General features: G+C 34.2%; 2 protein-coding genes across 16 annotated transcripts; both read left to right on the forward strand.

The window, feature by feature from the left end:
• Window positions 1–717: 717 nt before the first annotated feature.
• On the forward strand, window positions 718–9,180 carry LOC114270455 (protein MOR1). 15 transcript variants are annotated; one of them, XM_082908673.1, is made up of 7 exons: window positions 760–833; window positions 969–1,005; window positions 1,086–1,242; window positions 4,498–4,577; window positions 4,696–4,873; window positions 5,562–5,609; window positions 8,803–9,180. In XM_082908673.1, exons 3-7 carry the CDS (start codon window positions 1,207–1,209, stop codon window positions 8,944–8,946), a joined length of 486 nt encoding a protein of 161 aa, XP_082764799.1. In that variant the 5' UTR covers window positions 760–833; window positions 969–1,005; window positions 1,086–1,206; the 3' UTR covers window positions 8,947–9,180. The 15 variants fall into 15 exon arrangements, with proteins under 15 accessions (XP_082764804.1, XP_082764795.1, XP_082764801.1 ...); XM_082908679.1 differs by having other exon boundaries at window positions 765–833; window positions 4,487–4,577; XM_082908674.1 differs by having other exon boundaries at window positions 771–833; window positions 1,121–1,242.
• Window positions 9,181–16,007: 6,827 nt separating this feature from the next.
• On the forward strand, window positions 16,008–20,418 carry LOC114270456 (protein FLX-like 3). Its single transcript, XM_028211965.2, has 5 exons — window positions 16,008–16,194; window positions 17,322–17,862; window positions 18,004–18,149; window positions 19,864–19,943; window positions 20,056–20,418. Exons 2-5 carry the CDS (start codon window positions 17,333–17,335, stop codon window positions 20,137–20,139), a joined length of 840 nt encoding a protein of 279 aa, XP_028067766.2. The 5' UTR covers window positions 16,008–16,194; window positions 17,322–17,332; the 3' UTR covers window positions 20,140–20,418.
• Window positions 20,419–22,291: the final 1,873 nt, after the last annotated feature.

Below are 22,291 nucleotides of genomic sequence, written 5' to 3' on the forward strand. Positions count from 1 at the left end.
ACGCAGCTTATTTTTTGTACACCCAAAACAATTATTTTTATTAAGGGTGAATTACTATTAACCTCTTATGAGGTTTCACTACAATAAATTACACTTTTTGCGATCAAATTTGGTGATCAAAAAAAATTTAGTCGTCAAAAGTTGTGAAATTGGCGACCAAAAATTAAATTAGTCGGCAAAAGTATAATATTTAACTACTAATTTTTTTTAGTCGGGGTATACTAAATATTGGAGACTAAAAAAAATTTAATGGCTAAAAATGCCACAATTGGCGACTAAAATTTTCTTTAGTCGTTGTATAATTAGTTTTGGTTACTAAAATAATTTAGTTGCCGAATGAAAAACAAAAATTTGTTTTTTTATCTTTGACGACCAAAAACTTCTTTTCAACGACTAAAATTTTTTTTAGTTGCTATATATATAGTTTTGGCTATTAAAATTTTTTAGTTGCCGAATAAAAAAAAATTATTTATTATCCTTGGCAACCAAACGTTTGGTAGTCAAAAATTTATTTTCAATGACTAAAAAATTTTTTAGTCACCAAACAACTAAAATATTTAGAGGGAGACATTTTTTTAAATTTTGGAAGGATTTATAAAATTAATTGGCGACCAAAATTTAAGTCGCCAAAATTACTACTTTTAGCGACTAAAAAAAAACTTAGTCGCCGTTAACTAAGGGTTTCGCTACAAAAAAAAAATTTAGTCGCCGTCTGTTATTTTCTTTTATTTATTTTCACCGTTTCCTTATATTTGCCGTAGACTTCACAGACATTGATTGTTGTCTTCCTCTCTCGCATTCTCGCTCTGTCTCTCTCTCGTGGTCTCACGTTGGCATGAATCTCTCAATCTCATTCTCTTTCTCCTTCATGTTCTTCTCAATCTCTCAATCCCGATTCGTTCAAACTCGATTGAAGGCACGCTCGCTCGCTCTCTCAAGTTTCTTTTTTTGTTTCTTCTTGTTTTCAGGTTTGAATCTACACCTAGGGTTTCGATCGAGTTCAAGGTACTCTCTCTTGGAAGTTCTTCTCTCTGTTTCTATCTTCTTTTATTTCTTCTTATTTTGCGGTTTGAATCTGCGCCTAGGGTTTGGATCGACGAATGACCCTTGCAATTTCTAGGGTTTTCAATTACAATGACATCACCAATGGGTGAATTGAAGATGGACGAGATGTCTCTCCCTGCTCTGTTCGATCAAGCTTGAAAGATGCATCTATCAGCTTCCGAATCTGGCATTGATCAGGTAATCCCACTATATATGAATTTATTGATGTAAATATTAGTGTATGAATCTCTGATTAGATTTCTTGATTATGGATCTTTTTGATAATGATTTTTAAAAAAAAAACCATTTTGCAATGAAGTGACTGTGTGCTTTGTATTTGTAGATTAATGAAGTTTTATTTGTAGATTAATGGTTATTTTTATTGAAAAAAATGCTACAACCAATTGTCAATGTATTTTTATCTACTATATATGAAAATATTCTTGTTATTTTCCCTAAAAATATATTTGAATAACAGAAAAATATTTAGATTCTTTTGCGTTATTTTCTTTTCCCTTTTCTCCACAAGATAGGTTCTCACCAAACTGGATTGGAGAAAATTGATATGATACCTACAAGGGCCAAGCAAAATCCTAGGGAAAGCAATCACTGCTGCTCTAAATCTGCAATTTAATGCATAAATTTGCTAAACTACAGCAAACAATATGCTTATATAGCAAAGAAGTAGGGAGAGCATCTAATCACAAAAATCACTTACAATGTCAACATAATGGCTTGGCTATGGAATCATACAAGGCAGTTCAATATTTTCATTGATATATATATATATATATTGCTATGGAGTCTCTTAATATAGTTGACCCATGAACCAAACAAAAATAGAAAGAAAATAGAAATTTCAGTGATATGAAAACCAATCTAATTGGTTTTACATAAACATACTCCCCTGTTAGCTGTGAGAACAAAAGCTGTAACCATTGCTGGAGTCATAGATCAAAATTTAGCTTTTGCATTTTCGTTGGGAACAATTGACTTCTTGCTTACCCGAGTCATGAGTAGTTAGGTTTTGACATCCAATCAGTAATAGACCCTCTCTGCAGCTATTTAAGTTTCCACTGTTATATGTTTGTATAGAACCTTTCTTGAAAAAAATTGGCAGTGTCAAAATACACTACAACCAAAAGTCTTTGGTGATGAAAACTAATGACGAAAATAAATTTTGCCACGAAAGACATACCTTTTAGTGAGGAAAATAATATTTCATCTCCAAATGTACCATTTTTAGAGAGAAAAATAAAATTTCGTCACCAATCTATATAAATAATAAAAAAATTAGGTGACGAAATTATTTTTCGTCATTATTTTTAGTTTTTTGTCACCAAAAATTTTCCCGTTAATTTTTTTGGATGGCGCCAAAATTTTGAGACTTTTGGTGAGGAAAAAATTGGTCACCAATTACAAAATTATTAGTGACAAATATATTTTTGTCACCAATAATTTTTAATATTTTGATATCATTTAGTGAGAAAATCTATTTTCGTGGTCAATAATTTTGTCACCAATTTTGGAGGGAAAATTGAGAGGTAATGAAAAACAAAATAGGCTATTATTTTTTTCCCACTACAATGACCCAAAATTTTAAAAAAAGAAGAAGTGAGTGCATAAATTAATTGAGCAGTGTTTGGATTGGATTTCTGTGTAAATTTTGTATTAAAATACTTTTTAAATACATTTAAATTATGTGCAACTAAAAAGTATAAAACATTGACGAAATATAAATAATAAAAAAAATTCACTAAACATAAATGACAATTTAAAAAAAAAATTAAAAAATCAAATCAAACATAACTTTTAAAATGTTGAGTTTTTTAGATAAAAATTTTTATTTAATAAGAAAAAATTTTCTTCACAAAAAAAGCCAAATATTTTGGCGTCATACGAAAATTGAACGCACTTAAAATTAGTGATTGGTGACAAAAATTATTTTGTTCCAAAAAAATTTATTACTCCCGAAAAGAATAATAAAATGATAAGTTTTGTTGAGAGAGAGAGAGAGAGAGAGAGAGAGACGCTCTCTCTGAAGCAGATAAAAGAAACGATAGAGAGGGAAGAATCCGGCCGGAAGGGGAACGACGGAGAGATGAGAGAAACGAAATCACCGTGGAGGGACTCGATGAAGAAAACTCTCTCCCTTCAACCAGGTTTGGAACCTATTTGTTCTAGGGTTAAGATTTGGAGATTTGAAAAAAAAAAAGTGTTTTTGATTTGGAGATTTCAATTGAAAAAATAAAGTTTTGATTGAGGACCTAAAAAATTAGTTTTAGGTTCTGATTGTATAAAAGAAATTATTTTGTTGAATCTAAAATTTTAGTGTGTTTGTTGAATCTAAAACATGTGATTGTATAAAAATTGATGAAATCCCCAAATCATGTTATAGGAGCTGTTATAATGCTTCATGGTCTGAAGCTATTCAATATGGCCTATTTGATTGGTTAAAGTTTCTTTTGAAATATACATATATATACACACGTCATTCATTCTAGAGACATGTGAGATTTTGTTGGACCTTTATTTAGTCCTATTCCCTTCATAATACATGTGAAAAATTACTATTATAAATTTATGAGGAAATAAAGTTAGATGTTTAACTATATATTAAAATACTAACAAGCCAATATTTATATACATCATTAAGATGTGTTTTTTGTGAGTTTTGTTAAAAGAGGAGCACTATCAAGTAATGTTGGTTTTAGTGTATCAAAGAACTTTATAGATGGGTTTTAAAAGAAATCAGTTTTACATTAGCAATTCAAAGGGTTAGAAAGCTTATGGGTTGGGGTTATGGAATTCTGATTCTTCAGCTGCAGCTCAAGACATGTGATTGAAATCCAAATCCTTTATTTTGGCTTGAAATCAGAGAGAATGTAGCTGCTATAGAAGTTGAATGAGAGAGGAGTAGCTTGTGTCATTTGACAATTTGTTAACCTGCTAGTCTTTCTATCTTAATCGAGGAGCTCAAAATCCACTTGTTGCCTTCCCAAGGGGGAAATAAAAACAAAGGAGTTCACTTTTTTTGGATTCTGTAAAGAAAGACCTATGTTGTCAATATGACCTGATCCAAATGTGGAATAGAAGCTTGTTTTATTAAGTTCTTCCACATACTAGACTTGGTTTGGCTTTTACATTTATGGATATGACTATTGTGGGCATACAAAAATCATGTCCTAATAACTCTAGAAGTGGCATCTCTAATTACCTGTACTTGGTTGGCTTACATTGCTTATACCTGATTTGCTATTATAGTTATCATTGCTTTGCATCTTTATTGGATCTTAATTCTTATATGTCTGTTCTTCATTCTGTTAATTATTTTCAAATGTTTTCTGAAAATTCCAGTGTGAGAATTTGTTTAGTTGAGGTGCCCTACATGTGAATTCTTGCTTACATAGTTTCCCCGGGCATGTACCTTTTTGAGAATTAGGTTCATTGCAGGATGCAATGGAGAAAGTTATTAAAAACAAAGTTACTAAAGCAGTTGTTCCAGCAATTGATGTCATGTTTCAAGCTTTAAGGTTAGCACTTGGCATATTTTACCATTTGAAAAAAAAGAAAGATAGCAGAATGTGATGTTGATTTTTCTGTGTTTTGCTGATTTTGGAGAATTCTGTATTTTGTTTTGTTTCTAATTAGTGAATTTGGGGCAAAGATAGTACCCCCTAAAAGAATTTTGATGATGCTGCCTGAAGTCTTTGATCACCAAGACCAAAATGTTCGTGCTTCATCTAAAGGATTGACACTTGAGCTTTGTCGTTGGATTGGAAAAGAACCAGTGAAATCAATATTGTTTGAGAAAATGCAGGATACAATGGTATGCTTATTTTAGTCAGCTTTAATCTTTGGTTTGTGCATTTACTTCTAGATGTATACATTTTTATGGTTTTGCCCTTTTTTTTATTTTAAATCAGAGAACCATACACACAATATTCTCAATTATGTTTGATGTCACATATGAGTGTATTTCTTTCTAATGGATCGAGAATGCTATTTGATATATTGACTCAAAATTTCTAGTAAATCAATATATGTGGGAGTTCTGCAGCCTCAACTCTATTTTAGTGTCCTAGCAAAGATGCCTATTGCCCTCTTAGTTTTTGGCTACTTAGTAAATTATATATGTATATACATTGCAGCTCTGTTTTCTTTTCTTTCTTTTTTGTTTTAACAAACCCTTGTCACAGTCCTCTCATCAGTTTCATAAATCTCTATTCATAGTCTATCATAATTGGATTGGACAGTGAACAGTTTTGGATTTTTCTTTCAGAATACAAATCTTTTCAATTTTGTTTATGGAATTAGTGAATTTATGAATTTGGGAGGTACTCAGATTGATTGTTTCATAAGAGTCTAAAGAACATCTAGATTCATGTAGTTCACTAAGCTTGCTAATAATGTTTAGAAAGAAGTCTTATTTGGTTTGCTTTTAGTCTATCTCTCTCTCTCTCTTTTTTTTTTTTTTTTTCCCTGTGCATATGGCTAATGTGCATTATGTGATGCAGGTTCCATCTTACATTGGTTCGTATTGCAACAGCATGTTGCTGGATGATGTAAGTTTGATTTTTAGTTGAACTTTCTTCTTTTAGTAGCAAAATCAAAACATGAATTATTACTTATCAAACAAAATATATATATATATATATATCCAAACATGAATGTCAAGTTTAAAACAATAAATTCATGTTTCATGTACCTAATTATGAAAGATTGCAGTACATATGCATTTAGGCTCTGATTGCATGAGACATAACAATCTTAGAACTTGAAATTAATGTGATGCACATAGCAGAGCCACAGGGGCTGACAATTACAAGATAACAATCCATAATTCTATTTAGGAAATTTAACTGACTAAGATTTTGAACCACAAAAAAGAAAAGCAAACCTCCACATCATTGAGCCATAAAGATTGAAGCAACATTGCTAAACTCTAGTATTTATTTTAGCACGGGGCTCCCGGTTTGAAAACTAAGTCCAAAATTGCACTTTTTCACACTTAAGCTTGAAAATAGGCCATCGGAGACCAAAATTGTGCAACAGTCACGAGACGGCCCGGGGAACACGTCAAACACCTCGGGAGGGACCAATGTGAGTTGTGGAAACTAATGGAACTAGCACGGGACTCCCGGTTCGAAAACTAAGTCGAAAAATACACTTTTTCACACTTAAGCTTGAAAATAAGCCATCGGTGGCCAAAATCGTGCAACAGCCAGGAGATGGCCCGGGGAACACCTTAAACACCTCGGGCGGGACCAATGTGAGCTGTGGAAACTTACGGAACTAGCACGGGACTCCTGGTTTGAAAACTAAGTCCAAAAATGCACTTTTTCACACTTAAGTTTGAAAACAGACCTTCGGGGGCCAAAATCGTGCAACAGCCATGGGATGGCCCGGGGAACACCTCAAACACCTCGGGAGGGACCAATGCGAGTTGTGGAAACTTACGGAATTATCACGGGACTCTCGGTTCGAAAACTAAGTCCAAAAATGAACTTTTTTACACTTAAGCTGGAAAATAGGCCATCGGAGGCCAAAATCGTGCAATAGCCACGAGACGGCCCGGGGAACACCTCAAACACCTCGGGAGGGACCAATGTGAGTTGTGGAAACTTACGGAATTAGCACGGGACTCCCGGTTTGAAAACTGAGTCCAAAAATGTACTTTTTCACACTTAAGCTTGAAAATAGACCTTTGGGGGCCAAAATCGTGCAACAGCCACGAGACAGCCCAAGGAACACCTCAAGCACCTCGAGAGAGACCAATGTGAGTTGTGAAAACTTATCAAACTACCACGAGACTCCCGGTTTGAAAACTAAGTCGAAAATTGTACTTTTTCACACTTAAGCTTGAAAATAGGCCATTGGAGGCCAAAATCATGCAACAGCCACGGGACGGCCTGGGAAGCACCTCAAACACCTCGGGATGGACCAATGTGATTTGTGGAAAATTACGGAACTCCCGGTTTGAAAACTAAGTCAAAAAATGAACTTTTTCACACTTAAGTTTGAAAATAGGCCATCGGAGGCAAAAATCGTGCAACAGCCACGAGACGGCCTAAGGAACACCTCAAACACCTCGGGAGGGACCAATGTGAGTTGTGAAAACTTACAGAACTAGCACGGGACTCCCGGTTTGAAAACTAAGTCCAAAAATGCACTTTTTCACACTTAAGCTTGAAAATAGACCTTCAGGGGCCAAAATCATGCAACAGCCACGAGACAGCGCGGGGAACACCTCAAACACCTTGGGAGAGACCAATGTGAGTTGTGGAAACTTATCGAACTAGCACGAGACTCCCAGTTTGAAAACTAAGTCAAAAATTGCACTTTTTCACACTTAAGCTTGAAAATAGGTCATTGGAGGCCAAAATCATGCAACAGCCACGGAACGGCCCAGGGAGCACCTCCAACACCTCGGGAGGGACCAATGTGAGTTGTGGAAACTTGCAGGACTAGCACGGGACTCCCGGTTTGAAAACGAAGTCCAAAAATGCACTTTTTCACACTTAAGCTTGAAAATAGGCCATCGGAGGCCAAAATCGTGCAACAGCCACGAGACGGCTCGGGGAACACCTCAAACACCTCGGGAGGGACCAATGTGAGTTTTTGAAACTTACGGAACTAGCACGGGACTCCCGGTTTGAAAACTAAGTCAAAAAATGCACTTTTTCACACTTAAGCTTGAAAATAGATCTTCGGGGGCCAAAATCGTGCAACAGCCACGGGACGGCCTGGGAAACACCTCAAACACCTCGGGAGGGACCAATGTGAGTTGTGGAAACTTTCGAAACTAGCACGGGACTCCCGGTTTGAAAACTAAGTCGAAAATTGCACTTTTTCACATTTAGGCTTGAAAATAGGTCATCGGTGGCCAAAATCGTGCAACAGTCACGAGACGGCCTGGGAAACACCTCAAACACCTTGGGAGGGACCAATGTGAGTTGTGGAAACTTACGGAACTATCACGGGACTCTCGGTTTGAAAACTAAGTCGAAAAATGCACTTTTTCACACTTAAGCTTGAAAATAGACATTCGGGGGCCAAAATCGTGCAACAGGCACGGTACAGCCCGGGGAACACCTCAAACACCTCGGGAGGGACCAATGTGAGTTGTGAAACCTTACAGAACTACCACGGGACTCCCGGTTTGAAAACTAAGTTGAAAATTACGCTTGAAAATAGGCCACCGGAGGCCAAAATCATGCAACAGCTATGAGACGGCCCGGGGAATACCTCAAACACCTCGGGGGGGACCAATGTGAGTTGTGGAAACTTACGGAATTAGCACGGGACTCCCGGTTTGAAAACTAAGTCCAAAAATGTATTTTTTCGCACTTAAACTTGAAAATAGGCCATCGGAGACCAAAATCGTGCAAAAGCCACGAGACGGCCGGGGGAACACCTCAAACACCTCGGGAGGGACCAATGTAAGTTGTGAAAACTTATAGAACTAGCACGGGACTCTCGGTTTGAAAACTAAGTCCAAAATTGTACTTTTTCACACTTAAGCTTGAAAATAGACATTCGGGGGCCAAAATCGTGCAACAGCTACAGGACGGCCCGGGGAACACCTCAAACACGTCGGAAGGTACCAATGTAAGTTGTGGAAACTTACGGAACTTGCACCGGACTCCCGATTTGAAAACTAATTCGAAAAATGCATGTTAAATTGTATATTTTATGGATAAGATAATAATTGTCTAACTTGCATTTTTTTTTTTTTTTTGTTTCATTTTTTTGCAGATTCGAGATTTGATATGGACATGTTTGGTAATTTGGAGGGCAGATGGTAGCTCATTTTGTGTTTTTGTTCATATTACCTTACATATATTTTGGTTGCGTTGTAAATTTTATATTTTTGTTGGTATTACAGGGCATGTTGGGTAATCCGCCATTGATATTTTATTTTTGTTGATATTAGTAGACATGTATTTTGTTGGATATTAGGAGATGTGTTTGGTAATCTGCATACAGTTGATATTATATTTTTGTAGATATTAGTAGACGTTTTTTGTGGATATTAGGAGACATGTTTATAATCCGCATGCAGTTCATATTGTATTTTTGTGGATAGTGCTGAAATTTGATTGGGATGTTTATGAAAATGAACAGATTTTTGTATTGATTTGTAATAGATATTTTATTGAACAGGTTATTGAAATGCGCAGGGAATTGTTACTGAAAAGAAAAAAATTTGGAAGAAAATAGTATCTCTATTTTCAAATTTTTTAATTTTTATTAGTGACGAAATAAAAAATGTTGCTATTAGCTTTTAAAAAACATGACGAATAATTTTGTCACTAATAATATAGTACCAAACAAATAATTTCGCCGCTAAATTGAAATATTTGGTGACAAAATGTTTTTTGTCATTAAAGAATTTTCTTTTCTGCTTATTTTAGTGACGAATTTTTTTGTCACCTTAATCCATATTATTGGTGAGGAAAACTTTCGTCACTAAAATGTATTTAGTGACGAAATATTTCGTCGCCAAAAACAATTAAAATAAAATATTATTTACTTTTGGTGACGAAATTGATGTTATAGAGGACGAAAAATTCAACATTTGGAGACGAAACATTTCGTCGCCAAAAATAAAAAATAGGCGACGAAACTATTTTTCGTCACCAGGTACTTTCAGCGACGACGTATAGGCCACGAACGTGGTGACAATTTTTTTTTATCACAGATCACTTTAGTGACGAAAATTTGATGTTTGGAGACAAAATCAGTCTGTCACAAAAAATCTTTTTTGTTGTAGTGATAATTTTACTTTCGGCAATAGTTGAGGTATCTTTTGTGCATGGTTCACAAGTAATGATGGCAATTGTGACTACAAGATGAGTAACACAATTTGTGGACGAGCCTAGTAATCATTAAGTGAACTCCTCACATTGTTTAGATATTGTTGAGTGCTTGCAATTGGTGCATCTGATGCTTGCTACTGTCAAATATCTTTGTGTAGTATAACATATTCTAATTATTGTATGCCACATATTTATATTAAGAAATATGAATATTTTTCCATCCATGTATTGAACTTGGGATTAGATGAATTTGGAGACTCAGACACATACTCGAACCCGACACTCGAACCCCGAGTCCATATAGCATAGGATGAATTAGTTCTAATCGACTGAGTGTAGCTTTTACCCAGAAATGAAAAATTTGAGAATCATAGTAATATGAATGTGGAATAGTTGTTTGTATAGTTAAGAAATTAAGATATATGGATGAAAGATGTAAAAGCATTGAACTAAAGGAAACCTGTTTATGATGAGTTTTAATCTATTAGACTCATGACCCTTTCTTGTTATTGTGCATTTAAATTAGTGTTTTTATCTGAGTCTTGGGTTGCTATTTTAGGTGTTTTGGAGCCAAAGGCACTGGATGCTTATCCCATGTATTAGCATTTTCTAGCAACCATATTATCTACAATATTGAAATGCCTCCTTTTAAACCAGCAATTTCAGTTCCAAGAAAGGGTCTTAAATTGGCTCAATTATTATTATTATTTTTAATCTCATTTGCAAGATCAACTCACAATTCTTTGTATTTTCTCTTGATGATTATCAGTCCTGATAATATCATCCACATATACCACAGGAGCAGTGATCTCTCATCAAACTTGATGTGTATAAAGTAGAAATTTGTTTGAACCAATAATATGATAAAGTTTATGTTTTTCCTTGGAATTTTTTTGAACCTATCCAATTCATTCTTTCTTAAACAGAAAGTGAAACAGGTTCTACTTGTATTTAACCTTGTTCCATTTTACTCACTAAGAATCAAAATTTTACATTCAACTATGAAAGTGGGGCTTGGATTGTTGGTGAGGACAGAAGGTTTGATTAGAATTCTTCTTGATAACCTGTACAGATGTCCCTTGATAATCTATCATCTGTGCATCCTTTGGTTTCAACTCCACATCAGTCTACAGTTTGGTCTTTGTGTATTTACTTGTGGATTCCAACCAGTCACCTATTTGATTGTGAATATTCAAATGGGTTGGGTTGCCACTTGGGATCAATAGAGGGAGTGTTTCTATACCTGTGTATAATACTAGCCATTATTGTCTATGATAGAGGCTTTTAGAGCTCTAAAATTATTTAAAATATTTATATGACTCACGAGATTTTTGTTAACATGACTCCTGATTTAAAATTATTTTTTTATAACAATCAATGCGAGTGAGACTTCAGTGGTTTTTATCAACAAATAAATAAAATAAAATGGAGAACTCATTAGTGAGAAAGCTTGTATAATTGTGCTACCGTCTTGATAGTGCTTCTTGTTGAAATCAACAGATTCTATGGAGTGGTGAAGTCTAGGAAGCCTAGGAAGGTTAGATTTCTAGTATCTCCTATGTGTGAAGCTACAAACTTGAAGATCATCTGAGGAGAAAAGTAAGTTTTTGAGCAGTTCACAAAAAAACAAAAAATCAATTGATATGTGAGTTAGAGATTTCATCTTAAAAGTTTTTTTTTTTTTTTTTTTTCCCCAGATAAATGCTCCATTTGGTTCATGGAAAGATTGGGCAAAAAGAGAAGGCTAGAAAATGGATTATTTAATGTTCTATAGATAAGAAAAGAGGTATGAAATTAAGAACATAAGCCAAATGGAGCATAAGGTTCTCAATTTTACATCCAATTCTCCGCAAATTATAGTTCTCACTTTTTTTTTTTTTTTTCGTTTTCAACTTCTTCAGTCTATTACTTAAAAAAAGGCATTCCGGGGGCAAAAAAGTCCCTGAACCACCATATGGATGTCATGGCCAGTTTTCCCGTGACAAATAGGACCTCTGACAACAAACGGAATGTAATTAGCACATGTAGGTTGGGAATTATAGTAAAAAATGCCTTAAACTTAGTCAAAAAAAGGCATTTTAGGGGCGAAAATGCAAAATAATCCCCAAACCACTACATGGATGTCGCAGCCAGCATCTCTGTGACAAATAGGACTTGTGACAATAGATGGAATGTAATTAGAACGTGTAGGTTGGGAGTTAGAGCTAAAGACGTCTTAAACTTAATTGAAAAAAGGCGTTCCGGGAGCGAAAATGCAAAACAGTCCCCCAACCAATGTTGTGATGTAATAGGCAGCTTCCTAATGCCAAATATGACCTATACGGACAGTCGGTATGTAAATAGCACACATAGGTTGGGAGTTAGAGTTGATAATGCCTTAAACTTAGTTGAAACAAGGCGTTCGGGAGGCGAAAATTCAAAATAGCCCCCCAACCACTGTTGTGATGTAACGGGCAACTTTCACATGCGAAATATGACTTGTATAGACAGACGCTACGTAAATAGGACATATAAGTTGGGAGTTAGACTAAAAAACCCCTTAAACTTAGTCGAAAACGGCATTCGAGGGCGAACATGCAAAACACCCCCCCCCCAACCAATGTTGTGATGTAACAGGCAACTTCCTTGTGCCAAATGTGACCTGTAAGGATAGACGGTACATAAATAGGATAAGTAGGTTGAAAGTTAGAGTCGAAAATGTCATGAACTTAGTCAAAAAAAGGCATTCGGGGGGCAAAAATGCAAAACAACCCTGCCATCATTGTTGGGATGTAACGGGTAGTTTTCCCATGCCAAATATGACATGTAGGGACAGACGATACGTAAATAGGACACGTAAGTTGAGAGTAGTCTAAAACACCTTTAACTTAGTTGAAAACATTGTTTGGGGCCCAAAAACGGGAAAATAATTATTAATTACGTACAATGAGTACTTGTAAAATTACTGGTTGCCTAATATATGCATTCGAGTTTTACATATTTTTCTTTTATATTCGAGTATGCAAAATTAATAATTAATTTGAAAAGATAAATTAATTTGAGTTTTATATTTTTTTATAATTTTAAATATGTCAATATTTAGTCAATACTAATGATTAATTTTATTTTTACAGATGGTTTTTGGCATGAAATTGTGAATACGACTTTTTGACAAGTACCGAAGACATTGTTTTTAGTCTATGGAATAGAATTGTTCGTACAAATTACTTTTTTGGCATGGTACATATCTAAATTTTGGCATGGTACAGATTACCTTTTGACGTTATACAATTAGTTTTTCATGCCGTACAGATTAATTTTTTAGTGTGGTACAGATTACCTTTTGGAAATTAAATTTGGTTAATCTTCTATTATATATGGAATTATATTTTGGATGTTGGATTGTACTTGGTTTGTATGGAATTTCTATTACATTTAGAATTTGATATTAAATATGAATTTTTTGGATGGTTGAAAGTGAAATGTGTAGACGTGGAATGGTTGTTAATATAATCAATATTCAAGGATTATTTTGTTTGTATACAAGATACATGTTGCACTAATAATAGAATAAATACAGGTGGTCGAAAAATTAATTTTAAAAAAAAAACTAAAAAGATTTTGGCTACTAAATATTTTGGTAGCCAAAAATGTCAGTAAAGGTTTTTGGTGACTAAATATTTAGTAGTAAAAAAGAAACAAAAGACTTTTGGTGACTAAATAGTTAGTAGCCAAAACATGTCAAATTGAGGGAAGACACTATTGCCGACTAAATATTTTAGTCACAAAAGAACACGGCATCTTTCGGCGACTGAAATGTTTAGTCGCCAATTGTTGAATTCATTTTTATGCAGAAACTTTCCGCGACTAATATTTTAGTCGCCAAAAGGTTACCTTTGGCGACTAATAAATTTTTAATAGCCAAAATTAGTAAATTAGTGACCAAAAAAAATTTAGTCACCAATACTATCGCCGACAAAGTATACCCAACTAACTGAGCAACTAAAATTTTTAGTCGCCGTTGACTTTCGGCAATCAAAAATGAGCCTTTGGCGACTAATATTTTAGTAGTCAAAAGTACATTTTCTTGTAGTGTTTCTGACAATTACAAAGACTTCTCCTATGATTTTAATATTACATTAACCACAAGAGAATTTAGTGTAATTATTGAAATTATAGTAAAAGTCTCTATAATTGTCAGAAATTTCAAGAGAAATAAGTGTAATTTATCTTTTTATCAATGAAAATAGTAATGCCACGTCTCCCTAATTTTTCCCCTCCCAAACTCCCCCCAATTGTTTGTTGCATCATTAGAAGGAATGGGAAATTGAGGGATGAAACATTAAAAAGTATATTAAAAAAGTGTAAAAATATTATAAATTGTTTTGAAATAAAAATTATATTGAATTTAATAAATGTTTCGGGATTAGCATATCTTTTGTTCTTTTTTTTATGTCCTAAGAACACTTGTTAGCCATACTCTTTAACTTTTTATTTATTTTTATTTCTTATGAGATGAAAATAAATTAAATATGTTTGAAAATAATTTTTTTAATTGTATGAAAAAAGGTGATCGACCTGACAACCTATTTTGGGAAGTATGTTAAAAGTTAGTTTTTTGATTTTTTTTTATTTTTTTAAAATATATGTAAAAAAATAAAGGGATAATATAACTAAAAAAAGTCAAAAAAAACAAAAAAAAAAAAAAAAACTTTTAACCATGTTGCCAAAAGTTTTGCTTTTTACCTTAAATTCTCATTTTGTCAATCGGGCCAGGTGGTATATGTCAAGTCTTTTTACATGGATGCTTGATACCCTTTGGCAATCCATACAAAACACTGGTAATTTTTGTGTTAAATTTTTAGTTTTTTTATTTTTTGGCCTAAAAATTAATTTTCCAAATGAGGTTTAAGTAGATAATTATTTGTCTCTTAACCACTTAACAAAATAAGTCAACATTTTTCTATACTCCCTTCTCTATCCCCTTACATTTTATTAGTTCATGAAATTGTCCATATCAGCAAAGATGATATTATAAACTTATCAGATTCAATGGGATAGAGAAAGGTGCATAGAAGAGGATAGATGATGTGGATTAATTCATTATTTTAAACATGGTAATTAATGACGTGAAAAATAAAAAGAAAGTCATATCTTTGTTTTTTTGGTGGGGAGTAAGGGTGTGCGCGGGTGGGTTTGGAAAAAATATTCTCAATATAAAATTGGCCATTGATGGATAGACAACTTCTTAACTTATCATCAACATCACAAAATTGGTGGGTTTGATTTGCATACTTTGATAGTTCAAATCGGCGAGTTGAGTAGATTGACGGGTTGTAAATTTTAACATATTATATGAATACATTACAAGTCATAAAATTTCATACTTTAATTATGAGTTACAAAATCAAAACAAAACAAATACTTAATGATATGTTCAAGAAGTGACAAGAAGAGTTTAATTTATATATAAGTATTGGTGAGTTAGACACGTAATTATGTTACGAGCAAGTCTTATGAATTGTACTTATTTATTAAAAAACCCTACTAATACATAAACAAATATGAGAATGATAAATTTCTCAATTACATTGATTAATTTATTAATCTAATAAATAAAATTCACAACAACATAGATAAAAAAAAAAAAAATGAATAAGTTACACTAATAAATAAGTTTGGTTGTAAGACCAAGAAGTAATTATCCCAAAATTTTTAAACCACATGCAATTCAACTCACATAAAAGTTGGTATTGAATCCACCCAACCAACCCAGCAATATTCTCAAACCACAAGTGGCAGAGCGGGTCGATGTAGTTTGACAAGGTTTTTTTGCACAACCCTGTTTTTTTGCGCAATCCTAGTCTTAAGTCTCGTTTGTGAATAGATTATTTTAATAATTTTAAACTAAAATATGAGATAAATAAAATTAGTATATTTAAGATAATTTTTTATTTTTAAAGGGGAAAAACGTGCAAAATGTAAAAAGAAAAAAAAAAATCTTTGACTTTTTAATTTTTAAAGTTACTTTTAAATTAAAAAGTGGAGTTATCCATAATCTTAAAAATTATGAAAAAGTGATAATTGGGATGGGGTCACCTCCAAAATGTTAGGGCAAGATTGAGCCAGACCTTGTAAATAAAGAAAGTGTTGATAAGATGGGCTGGGCTATTTTAGTTTGAACTCAGCCCGGCCCATTGCATGCGACCCTCGTTACAACGGTGTCGTTTAGAGAGCATTCCTTCGTTTAGCTTTGCGTGGTTTTTTCTATTAAGAATATCGAATATAATATCTGAGACTCACTGCGTAACAAACCTCAATTCGATCTCAATCTTCTTCAAATCAAAAGGTTCGAATCAATTAGTTTCCAATTCTTCTTCTTGATTTTTTTGTTTTTTTTGTTGTTAATATTCATATTCAGAGCTCGACGATTGAAAATTTTACGGTTGCTCTATCTAAATAGTGTTTGGTTGCCCAGAAAATTCTGGAGATAAAAGAATGAAACAAACTTTTGGATCTCACATTAATTGTAGCTTATTTTCCACGCATTCAATAGTGATCTATGGATACGTTGAAGTCAACTAGACGAAAAATAATTACTTAAAAAAGTTGTAATTTTTTTTTTTTAAAAGCTGTTTTTCTCTGCAGTTTCTGGGCAACCAAACGGAGCATTTCCCTCCCCTTGAATCTCATTTTTAAAAAATTGACATTGTTTATTTTTTTAGTTTGCCAATGTATAAAAATTAACAATTATGATTAAAGACTATTGTTCTGGTACTACTATTAGGGTTTCTTTGCTACACTTGTTATAGGTGACTGTATGACCCCTTGAAGTTGTTTGGATTGTATATTTGCCTTGTTATCATAGATTACATTTACAGTTCTAGTTTGATTTCAGGAAATCTGATATTGATTTATTATTAGTTCTATTATGGGTTATAAATAGTTATTTGTTAAATGGCTTATGCTTTGATTAAGTGGCTTATGCTGGTTGAGCAAGGAAATTTTGAGGGTCTTTGTAAAAATTTCTTTGACAATCCCTTTTATATAGAGTTTAGTTTACACAGCTTGATCACTTCCATTTTTAAGCATGCATTGAGACAATCCACAGAATAATGCACTATAATTGATAAATTGGTAGCCATTATCGCAGTTGATGGAATAAGACTATTTTTTATTTGATGATGTCAATTTTAGTGGATATTGTTTTGTACAAGGGTTCCATTCATGATGATGAACTTGTAAAGAGATTTTTGGATGTACAAAAGTGCAGCTATTTAAAACTGTTGATGTTCTCTTGTGATATTCGTTGTAAGATTTTTACTTATTAAAAAAAATAAAAGTTGTAAGATGTTTACTGGTCTTTAACATTATACTTTCCAATGAAGACTTTGATTTCTAATTTGTTTGGAGAGGCCTCTTATTCATGTTGTTGTATAACGGTTCTAGTGTTTCACCTTCTTTTTCTATTGGCAGGATAACTTGAAATGGCGGGGAGAAATCGCATTCCTCGTGATGCATTTGATAATCGGCGTGGGTATCCCCTAGAAAGACCTCTTGTTCGGGTTCCTATGCCTCGGCCTGTTCCACCTCATCCTGTTATGTTGGAGGAAGAACTTGAAATGCAGCATGTTGACATCCGGAGGCTTTTGGGTGAAAATCGGAGGCTGGTTGAAGATCGGATGGCTCTACAGCGTGAGCTTGGTGCTGCTAAGGAGGAACTTCATCGCATGAATCTTGCCATTGGTGACATCCGTGCAGAACAAGAAATGCGTTCGAGGGAGCTTGTTGAGAGAGGTTTGAAGCTGGAAGCTGATCTTCGTGCTACTGAACCTCTGAGACATGAGGCAGGACAACTCCGTGCTGAAGTTCAAAAGCTGAATAATATTAGGCAGGATCTGGCAGGGCAAGTTCAGAACCTCTCACAAGACCTTGCAAAATTGCAAGCTGATAATAAGCAGATTCCACTATTGAGGGCTGAGATTGATGGACTGCACCATGAGTTTAATCGGGCTAGGTTCTTGTTTGACTTAATACTTAACATGTCCTGTTTAAGACCCATGCATAATGCATGGTCTTTAGCATTAACTACAGTTTTTTGGTAATAAACAATAAGGATAAGCTCCTTATGTGCTAAGGCGAAGAGTTGGTTTTGCAGAACTGCTATTGATTATGAAAAGAAGGCAAATATTGAGCTCATGGAGCAGAGACAAGCGATGGAGAATAACTTGGTTTCCATGGCACGTGAAGTTGAAAAGCTACGTGCAGAACTTGCAAATTCTGATGGCAAACCATGGGCAACTGGTATATTATGCCTTTTTTCATCTCTCCTTTTTTGCTTTGCCTTCTTTACATGTTTGTGAGAAATTTACATTGCATTAATTCAGTCATAATGTAGCAGTGTTTGATGTTGCTTCCCATATTTGCTAATGATTTATGATTCCTGCATCATTTAATTTTATAATTTTAATAGTTTACATTGATGTATCATTTTTGAGTTATTTGATCCCAAATTGGCAATGTAGTATACCATTTTTTTTTTACCTCCTCGCCTCATGTTCTTTTCCTCTTGTATAGACTTTATAAACCCAAATTACTGAACTGTAATCACAGCTATTTGGGATCAACTGTACATACCTTTCTTGGACCTTCTTGTCTTCCTATGGTCATATTTGTAGTTTCTCTGTAGAGCTGAAACTTAGTTTTCATTTTATTGTAATTTTTTTATGATTGCTTTAAGGGTCAACTTTTTATTTATTACTTTTTTGGCTTAATCATTGATGAATTCATTAAACACAATTAGGATGATGTCCCATAGGGTATGTTGTTCACGGATGATATTGTTCTAGTGGATGAACTAAGTGGTATGTTGTTCATAGATGATATTGTTCTAGTGGATGAACTAAGTGAGGAATTAACACAAATATAAATTTGGAGAGAAGCACTAAAGTCGAAATGGTAAAAAAGTAGTAGAATTAAAATTGAATATATGAAAATGTAACTTTAGTAATAACAGAAGAAGAAATAGTGTAGAAATGAAGATTGAAGAATAGGAAATAGCAAGTGTGAACATTTTTATTACCCATGTACAATTATTAATGAGAATGGAGAGGTTGAAATGATGGGATTCATAGAATTAATGTACGTTGGCTCAAGTGGAAAAGTGCTGTTGGAATAGTATGTGATCAACGAATACCAAGAAAGTTGGAAACAAAATTTTATAGAACAACTATAAGGCTAGTCATGATTTATAGGATATAATGCAGGGCAACAACAGCAAATATATTCATAGAATTAAGTGTAGTTGAGATGATGATACTTAGATGGATGTATGGTTAGATGACAAGGGCGTGCAACATTGGAAATAAATATATTCATGAAATGGTAAGAGTAGCACCAATTAAAAAAGATAAGTCGAGAGTGAACATGCTAATATGGTTTGATCATATACAACGAAGACTTGTAGATGCAACGATAAGAAAGAGTGATATGATCATCGTAAATGAAATTGTTAGGGAGAGGGGAAAACCTAAACTGATATGGGATGTGGCAGTGAAAAAGTATTTTAATTTATTTTATCTAACTGAGCATAAGCCCTTAACGGAGTGGAATGATGAAAAAAGGATTCGAGTAGCAGATCCCACCTATTTGAGATACAAGGCTTGTTTTGGTGTGGTTTATTTTTCTTTTCAGTAACCAAATGGTAGTAATTATTTTTTATCCTGTCTCTATTTTCAAATTTAACTGAGCATATAGCCCTTAACAAAGTGGAATGGTAAAAAAGAATTCATGTAGTTGATCCCACGAGATTGGTATACAATGCTTGGGTTGGTTTATTCTGTTTTTCAGCAATCAAATGGTAGTAATTATTTTTTATCCTTTGTCTCTATTTTCAAATTCAACTTCCTGGTTATCATGCAATGCAGCATGACTCGAATAACTTGTCTGTGCTATTTGTCCCTGTAAATATTCTAGTGATATACTTCTAACCTCTTATATTCATTTCTGGTGGCTGAAGGTGGACCATATGGCATAAAATTCAGCAGCCCTGAGGGGGGTTTTCCAGCACCTTACGGAGACGGATATGGGGTTCATCTGGTATAAATGCACATAATATGATAATATGAGATATTGTCTGTGTTTGTTGAAAGATCATGAACCACAGTGTAGTTTTATTCTGTTGGACTAATGTGTGTACATTGTTTCTCAGGGTGCTGCTGACAAGGGTCCTTTGTACGGTTCGGGTTCTGCATCATGGGGAGGACTTGAGAAACCTCGGATGACTCGTCGCTGAGTGCTGGATGGTTTTATGTTTGATTTGCAAGTCAAGTGCACCCTTTTGCTACTTGTTTGTTGGCTGTCCAGTATATAAACAGGCTAGAAAGTTAAACTCTTATTATGTGTGCGTATCATGTTAGTAGTCTTCTATCTAAAAGTTAGTGGTTATCTTAAGCACCTATATGTGGGAATTATGCTTACTTTACTTTGACTTATTGAGCAGCTGGTTCATTGCTTGAGGTTATAACACAGCAGTTATTTGACATCTGGCTTTATATATACTCCCATTTTCTAACTTGCCTTTTCTTTTATATTGCAAGAAAATAAATTTCTTGTTGGCTACTCTGTTTCTGTGTATAGTTGCTTGATTAATTATATTTATAACTTCTTTGAAGAAGCTAATTGCTTTCAAGTTTCAAATAGTATGTTTCTCTATCTTAATTATTAGATAAGCTCTTAATGAAACCTTCTCTAACTATTGTTGTTGAGACTTAACTTCTCCTTTACTGAACTGTATGGATGCTGGAAGTATCTGTGGATGGTACGGGATTGTTAGGAAATTATGTCTGGTCAGGGATAGCAAGGTCTGTACTGCTGCGGCTGATGCCTCTTGTTAAAGAAAGTATTGCAGTCTTGAAAATTATTCATTTATTATGTGGTATCCCTTATGTTAGTGAATAAGGTGTGGTATCATAATAAACGTGGCAATTCAGTTCTGTGGATTGGGCGCTTTTATCCTTCATTTTTGTGGGTGTTGCCTTCGGGATGTTGTTGGAGAGTGGTCCTGTTTAGTTTTATTCATTTCAAACTATGTAGAATGGATAGGTAAATGTGTGGTTTGTATTCATTTGGACATTAAGGAGTTCCATGGATGTTAATCCCTGATTAATGATGGGGAAAACCTTTTACCTTTAGTATCAGATAAGTTGTAATACTTCTTATTCTTGAAGTGTTGATTTTTTCAGTATTAAAAGCAATCGCTTTTTATATCGCGTTGTGTAGTGGAAGCCCAAGGTCTAGGAGGTAGAAATCATGCAGTCTTGTCAGGGACAGTAGACCTTGGAGAATGAGAACTTCTGTCCTGGTTTTAGGATAAAATTGGAACCTTTAGCATGCTCAAGTGCTGTCTTGATAGGTAGAAAGATGCCAAGTGTAGTTGAAGCTATCAGGTTTCTTAGCTGCTTGAAGTTTGCAGGACAGGATGTCTGTAAAAGGTATTTTGGAACCCTAGTCATGGAGTTTTCTTAACCTGTATCTTACTAATAAAAAGGGCTTGCACTTTTGAGCTGCATTGCACTGCTGCATAACCAATGATCTGTTGTTCTGTTTACATGGTTTCTATTGTTGGGATTGATCTGCAGCATTGTAGCAGCGTCTAAAGTAAGGAGACTATCTTATTCTGGTGACATTCGAAGAGTACAGTGAGTGCTTTCTGTACATTAAACAATGGATTTGCATTAATGCAAGAAGAATCTCTCATTATGAACTAGTACACTAGTACTAGATGGTGCTGTTGTTGCCACTTTGTGTAAAGTGGAAATATATGTAGTGATTCATTGTTTTGTTTGCGTACTTCGTTTTTGGTTCTATCTCTGAAATCATTCTTTTGATGGTGTTGAAAAGGTGACTTTCATGGGTTTTAGTTTCTTGGGGTTTGGTTGTTGCTGTTTCCAACGAAGTAAAAATTACTGCTATACTCTGCTGAGCCTCTAGGGATGGTTTTGATGGTTTTAGTGTTTAAAGGTGACTTTCATGTGTTTTAGTTTCTTGGGGTTTGGCTGGTGCTGTTTCCAATGAATTAAAATTTACTGCTATACTCTGCTGAGCCTCTGGGAATGGTTCTTAGGAGTTTAATGTCTAGGAGTTTGGTTGAGATATGAGACTCCTAGTGAGTAGTAAAGATCAGTACAAGTTAATATTTTGGTAAAGTATGGTATTTGAATTAGTTTTGGGATTCTTGAAATAGAAAGTGTATTGTGTGAGTGAACCGTGGGGATGTATGGTAGTTTTCTTAGTTTGTCAGCCGCTGGACTGATAAGCTTCGTCTTTTTCTTCATTTATGAAATTTGTTGGAGCCCCATCTTAGTAGGTACATCAGGGATGCATTATGATGGTAGTAGCATCATATTGCCCCTTTCTGGGACAGCCCCTGGATGAACTTTCATCTG

Source organism: Camellia sinensis, chromosome 15 (genome assembly GCF_055761805.1).
Source record: "Camellia sinensis isolate YWXY chromosome 15, ASM5576180v1, whole genome shotgun sequence".
Classification (NCBI taxonomy): domain Eukaryota; kingdom Viridiplantae; phylum Streptophyta; class Magnoliopsida; order Ericales; family Theaceae; genus Camellia; species Camellia sinensis.

What these genes read in the sequence shown, in the direction of transcription:
- LOC114270455 (XM_082908668.1), top strand. Translation starts at nt 3,032, where the DNA reads ATGATAAGTTTTGTTGAGAGAGAGAGAGAGAGAGAGAGAGAGACGCTC. An exon ending in AGAAAATGCAGGATACAATG is followed by an intron (nt 4,874 to 5,561) that starts GTATGCTTATTT and finishes TATGTGATGCAG; the next exon opens with GTTCCATCTTACATTGGTTC. An exon ending in ACAGCATGTTGCTGGATGAT is followed by an intron (nt 5,610 to 8,802) that starts GTAAGTTTGATT and finishes ATTTTTTTGCAG; the next exon opens with ATTCGAGATTTGATATGGAC.
- LOC114270456 (XM_028211965.2), top strand. Translation starts at nt 17,333, where the DNA reads ATGGCGGGGAGAAATCGCATTCCTCGTGATGCATTTGATAATCGGCGT. An exon ending in CATGAGTTTAATCGGGCTAG is followed by an intron (nt 17,863 to 18,003) that starts GTTCTTGTTTGA and finishes TTGGTTTTGCAG; the next exon opens with AACTGCTATTGATTATGAAA. An exon ending in TGGCAAACCATGGGCAACTG is followed by an intron (nt 18,150 to 19,863) that starts GTATATTATGCC and finishes TGGTGGCTGAAG; the next exon opens with GTGGACCATATGGCATAAAA.